The following is a 5,712-nucleotide window of genomic DNA, read 5'->3' as shown; positions in this document are numbered from 1 at the left end:
TGCGCCGCTGGTCCGTACCCCCAAACGTGCGGGGCACCCTCTCGGCTTCCAATGCTTCGGCCCAAAGTCCCCAGAGCAAATTCACTCCTGCCAGCCTCTCCAGAAGACTAGGCCAAAAGGCCGTGGGGAAGGGAGTGGGGGATGGGATGCCTGTTATGAAATGTTCTATCTGGGAGAGAAAATAGCCAAAGAAAAGAAAAACTCGAGGAAGAGCAGGGCATCCGAGGCTGTGAGGATCGCCAAGGAGGAGAGGGGAAGAAGCCACCGAACCTCATGAGGCAAACGCCCTCTGAGGACCTTTGCTCTGTTTTATCACTACTTTATTACTTGGTTTTTCAGAGCAGAATTTCCGAGAAAACATTTTGTTGGTTGTTAACAGTAATTTATTTTCTTCCCTAAAAATCAAAACCTTCATTCAAGTTCCCAAGATGGACAGTAATAAAAAAATTTTTTTTTCCTATTGGGGCTGACTTAGCTTGTATTTCCTATTGTGTGGGGAGCCTTTTAGAAATATTTTATTCTGTAAGTATGCACTTTATTTTCTAAATTAACATTTTTTTCAAATTGCGAAATTATCTCATTTACCAAATTTTTTTCCGTCTCTTCCTCTCTTTTAAACTGGGGCTGTTAAGTTGGTGGTCAGAAGACAAAGAGTGAAAATAATTTTCATTTCAATAATTGCCTTCTGGTCAATTTAACTGTGCCTTATTTTGAAAGAGACTGCCTAAATGAGATTCCTGTCCCAAATGTGTTCCCAGGCCTGATCCCAGCCTTTAATTATTCCTGAGTTTTTTTTCTTCAGAATAAGACGCCGCACTGAGTAATCACAAAGAAGTCAGAGAGCATCCTTGAACCTTTTCAGAGGCAGCGCCACTGATATTCAAATAACCTGCGAGGGCCATTTGACGGCGCGGGGACCTAGGCATTTCCAATTCACTATTTGCATAGATCAGCCGTCTTTGAAAAGGAAAGGAGCAGTTGTCTTCCATAACATTAAAAAGGCTAGTTATCAAATCAAGTGCTTAGTTTGGGGGCTTTTAAAACGTTTACATTTTATCTCAGGTTGCCCTTTACCGTTTGACATGCAAATTTGGTGCAGTTAATTTAGACAATTAAAAAGATCTTCAAGGGAGCTTTGTCACGGAGAATATTTGGAGTTTTCCCTGTGGACCAGCTGAGATAAAGTTGGCCAGAACAAATGATGTCTAGGAGATTAATTAGATATTTGATAAGACATGAATCCCTAATAAGGGAATACAAGGCACAGGGGGCTGCTGTGTGCTCTAAGTCAAAATTAATAACATTTAACAAGATTTTCATTTAGGCATGAAATGTCTTTTCCGGGGTATTGACTCTAGCGATTTATTCCCTTGAGTCGCCTCCCAACATAGAGAGCCTTGGAAACTAAAAGACTTCTTTTAAAAAGCTCTTTGCTTTCAAATTGTTTTAAAATCGCTTTTAAAAAACAAACAAACCCAATGGAGTTATTTCTGACCCCCTCCAGGAGCTGTAAGCACCTCAGTTAAAGCTGTCAAAGACCTTTGCTTTTTTTAAAGATGCTTCAGAGTTTCAAAATGTCACCTTTTGAGAAATCTTCCATTAAGTAATACAACTACACATTCTTATAACGCAATTTAATTTATGCTGTTAATATACAAATAAATAATCTTGACTCCTCAAAAAACGTATATGTTTATGGCTTTCATAACTTACATAAACCTTACATCACCTAAAACTAACATTAAGGGAATTTTTTTCCCAACCAAAAAAAGTCGACCCACATAAAGGATATTAAGGAACAGGATTAAAAAAAAGGAAGTGTATTGTTCAGAGTCCTTTAATAATACCAAAATGAAAATATGATGTCAAGATTTTCTTCATACAGATAAACGCATTTAATTTCTTTAGATGACTTTAACTTACGTTTTTGTGAGCGAAATGATAACTCAACATTTTAAATATCTTTTACATATATACTGACTTTCACAAAGTGCATCAGAAAATTAAAGTAAAAACTCCCTGAATTTCAGGAATTCACACACAAAAAAAACAAAACCCTCTATTCGAATGAACATTTACAAGAAAATGAAAGAGAACACAATCTTTTGAATCCTATTTATACAGATGTTATGAAATACAGAGAAACTGTCACTAGACTTCCAGTTTAATTTCTCACCTTAAGCCTTTTTTTGATGCTTCCTTTTTTTAAGAAAAAAAAGTTTCATTGTAAGTAGATATCAAGCAGGACTTGGAGCATTTTATATATAATATAATCCACACAAAGGGTCTGTTTTTATAGGTCCTGTTTGTTTTCAAATGTTCTGACAGTCCTTTGCAGGGTAGTGGCTTGTTTGGGGAGAAAAGGAAAGAAAAGGGTGGTGGAGGGGGTGGGCGGTGGAGGAGGAGGGAGCGTTCCTGTGTATTGCTCTTCTTTCGAGAAGTTTGTACGAGTGGTGTGTTTGTGCGTGAGTGTGCGTGCTTTTGGTCGTAGGTCTCCGGTGTGTGTGTATGTCTGTGTGTGCAGTTTTTAAGTGTTGTTTGTGTCGGAGGATGGTTCACTTTTGTTCCTGGACCATGCGTTCGGTTCTCGTGTGGGCTCGGACAGCAGCAGGCAGCTCCTGGCGTGACCGGTGAAGAGCGGCTGGGGAGTCGGGTACTGCTCCACCTCCTGCCGGCTCCGCGGCGTCACCGGAGCCCCAGCCCGTCCTCCGCTCGCTCGCCCTTCGAACTTCTCGCTCGCTCTCGATGTCTTTACTCGCTCGCTCGCGCCTCACACCAGACCTCTAAGAGTCGCTGGGGCCAGACGCTGCTTCCTTGCCCCCTGCCGAGGCCGCCGCCGCCGCAGCAGCAGCAGCAGCAGCAGCCGCCGCCGCCGCAGCCGCTGCCCGGGCGGCACTGACGCCAGAGTCGTGGAGGATGAGGTCGGGGGACTCGGAGCGGGGCGTCTCCAGGTTGCTGGCGTCCGTGTCACTGTCGCTGCCCTTTTTGCCCCCGCCGCCTCCATTATGCGTCTTAATGTGTTTGCTCAGGTGGTCGCTGCGCATGAAGCGCTTGTTGCACACCGGACAGGCGAAGCGCTTCTCTCCCGTGTGAGTCCGCAGGTGCCGCTGCAGCTCGTCCGAGCGCGTGAAGCGCTTGCCGCAGAAGAGCCAGTTGCACACGAAGGGCCGCTCGCCCGTGTGCCAGCGCAGGTGCGCCTTCAGGTGCGACGTCTTGCCATACACCTTGCCGCAGCCCGGGATGTGGCAGCTGTGCAGGCCCTTGCGCCGCAGGCTCGCCCCCGCCGGGCCCAGCCGCTCTGCCTCCTGACAGTTGGGGCAGTCGCAGGTGGCGCGGCCAGAGTAGCGCCGGGCGGAGCGCGCCGAGCTCCCCCCGGCGGCGGCGGCTGCGGCTCCCGAGATCATGGCGCTAGCGGCGGCGGCCGCCACAGCGGCGCTGGAGTCCGAGTAGGAGGGAAGCACCGGCTTGAAGCCGTCCTGGGCCAGCAGGTGCTGGCTTGTGGAGAGCAAGTGCGAAGCGGCAGCGGCCGAGGAGCCGAGGCCGGTGGAGCTGAAGGCCGAATGCGTGAGCGAGCTGAAGTCGGGGTTGTAGGTGCCGAGCTGCGAGTGCAGCGAGGCCTGGGGGGCGCCCGAGTGCAGTGAGCTCTGGAGTCCCCCAGCGGGGTTCTGCACCTCCAGCCACGAGCCCGGGCTGCTGTGCACGTCCCACCACGACGATGCCGCGCCGTTGGTCACCTCGCCCGCTGCCAGTGTAGAGTGAAAGCCTGACTTGTACCACGACTCGTACGGGTGCGCCATGCCCACGCGCGGGTACAGGCCATCGGTCGCCGTGGTGTGCACTTTGGAGATGAAGGCCGATTGGCCACCTGCCTCCTGCGGGGACACCCCAGCCGCCGCTGCCGCGGCCGCCGCCGAGTTGGAGAAGAGGCCGCCGTAGTCGCTGCTGAACGCGGACGACGTGGGGGACGTAGAGGCCAGGCAGAAGGCGCTGTTGCCTGCGCCTGAGCCGCCCGCCAGGCCGCCTGAGCCGCGGCCACCAGTGGCCACCGCGAAGCCTGAGAGGCTAGAGCCGAGGTTGCAGCTGGACGAGGAGCGCTTCCAGGGGTGGAAGCCGCCCTTGGCGAAGGCGCTCGACTCCGGCAGTGTAGTCAGCGGGCTCGTATTGCCGATCTTGTTGCAGGTCGCCGCCAGCATGGCCAACGGGGTCGTTCCGAAGCGCGGCTCTTCCTAGAGTGGGGGTTGGGGGAAGGGAGCAAGGAGGAGGAGGGCAGGAAGAAGTGGGAGGAAGACACAAAGTGCACCGGTGAGCAGCCTCGTCGCCCCGCGGCTGGTCCCGGGGGGTCGTGGCTCCCCGGCTCGTGCTGCCTCCCCTCGCGCTCACCGAAGATGTGCCGCGCCCAGCTCGGGGCACAGGCGATCACAAGGGCGAGGGGCCCGGAGCTGGAAAGTTGTTTCTCGGTAAGGCTGCAAATCAAAGATGTCACAATTCTCCCAGCCTCAGTCGCTTCAACCCCTGTCCAGAACCAGACTCGGGGTGCTCGCCTTCGGCTCGCCGTAAACCCGTTCCTCCACGGACGCCCCAAACCGCTCTTCGGGGTGAATCACGGAGGTAAATAAAACCACAACAAACACCGAGTGGGGAAGGAAGCGGCCGGAGCAGCGGCCCAGGGGCGGAGGAAACTTGGGGCACTCCTTCAAGACTACTACTAGACTTTTTTTTTTTTTTTAAGAAAACGTTGTTTTAAATGTTTATGCACCCAAACACCCGATTATGCAAACAAGAATCCATGGAGAAGCGACCCAGCGATGGATTTGAGTCACAAGCGAACTGGGGAGCCGCAGAAGTGTAAATGTTTGTTAACATGACTACATGAACTGCAAACCGATTAAGGCTGTTTTCTGGAAACACCACTGTCGCATAATTGCAACAATCCCCGAAGCAAGGGGGAGGGGGTAAAAATCACGAGGGAAAGAAGAGAAACCTTTAGGTTTTCCTAAAAATCGTATTTAGAAGGACTCGCTTAACAATTTTTTTTAAAGACACCTCCTAGGTGCCAATAACTTGGAAAAAATCAGTCCCTAAAATGTGGTAAGTGCTAAAAGAAGTTGGAGCTACAGTCCGGCAGCAACAGTTTCTCCAGAGCCGAGGACCCAGAGAAGCCATAACGAAAAATTACTCCAGTTAAAACAAGCAAATGCGTTGCCGCACTTGCGACTTACCCCGAGTATAGAAGTGGCCATAGCAGGTCCCTGGGCTGCGCGGCGGGGCCGAGAGTGGGGCTGAGCCTGGAGGCTGCTCAGGAAAACTGCTCCGGTCCGGCGCAGCTCCCGCGTCCCCGCGCTCGCGCCGAGCAGACTCCGGGCTCCCGCCGGCTAAACTCAGCCTAAGTGCGAGGAGCACCCGCTTTGAAGTGCCGCTGGCTGCGCCTCTCGCCCAATGAGGACGCAGGCAGAGCAGACGGGAGCTGTCCTGCAGCCAATCAGACGCACGGACGGGCCCGAGCCCGGGCTCCCGGCGCGTGCCAGTCAAGGCAGCTTTCGAGGTGGAGGGGGGTCGCGGGCTAGGCCCTGAGGAGATTACAGTGCAATTAAAAATTTACACACACGCAACAAACCAGGTTTAAGTACCGTTGAGACCGAGCCACAAGCCCCCCGAAGCACCCCGAGATGATGCAAGTTAGGACTGACAGTCCTACTCCACTCCCCACTTGTG

At 51.9% G+C, this 5,712-nt stretch overlaps 1 protein-coding gene across 1 annotated transcript; it reads right to left on the bottom strand.

The window, feature by feature from the left end:
- Positions 1-1,838: 1,838 nt before the first annotated feature.
- Positions 1,839-5,278, bottom strand: SP9 (Sp9 transcription factor). Its single transcript, XM_090267961.1, has 2 exons — positions 5,220-5,278; positions 1,839-4,226 (listed from the first exon to the last, which is right to left on the bottom strand). Exons 1-2 carry the CDS (start codon positions 5,238-5,240, stop codon positions 2,784-2,786), a joined length of 1,464 nt encoding a protein of 487 aa, XP_090124087.1. The 5' UTR covers positions 5,241-5,278; the 3' UTR covers positions 1,839-2,783.
- Positions 5,279-5,712: the final 434 nt, after the last annotated feature.

The sequence above is a fragment of the Furipterus horrens genome, unplaced genomic scaffold (genome assembly GCF_987537825.1).
Source record: "Furipterus horrens unplaced genomic scaffold, mFurHor1.1.pri manual_scaffold_1, whole genome shotgun sequence".
In the NCBI taxonomy this organism is placed as follows: Eukaryota; Metazoa; Chordata; class Mammalia; order Chiroptera; family Furipteridae; genus Furipterus; species Furipterus horrens.
Note: the sequence above shows the minus strand (reverse complement) of the source record. Positions and strands in the feature narration are given on the sequence as shown.

Bases quoted from the DNA above. Each gene is read 5' to 3' on its own strand.
- SP9 (XM_090267961.1), bottom strand. From the start codon at position 5,240: ATGGCCACTTCTATACTCGGG. The intron at 4,227-5,219 runs GTAAGTCGCAAG...CCCCCACTCTAG, and splicing joins TGGCCACTTCTATACTCGGG to GAAGAGCCGCGCTTCGGAAC.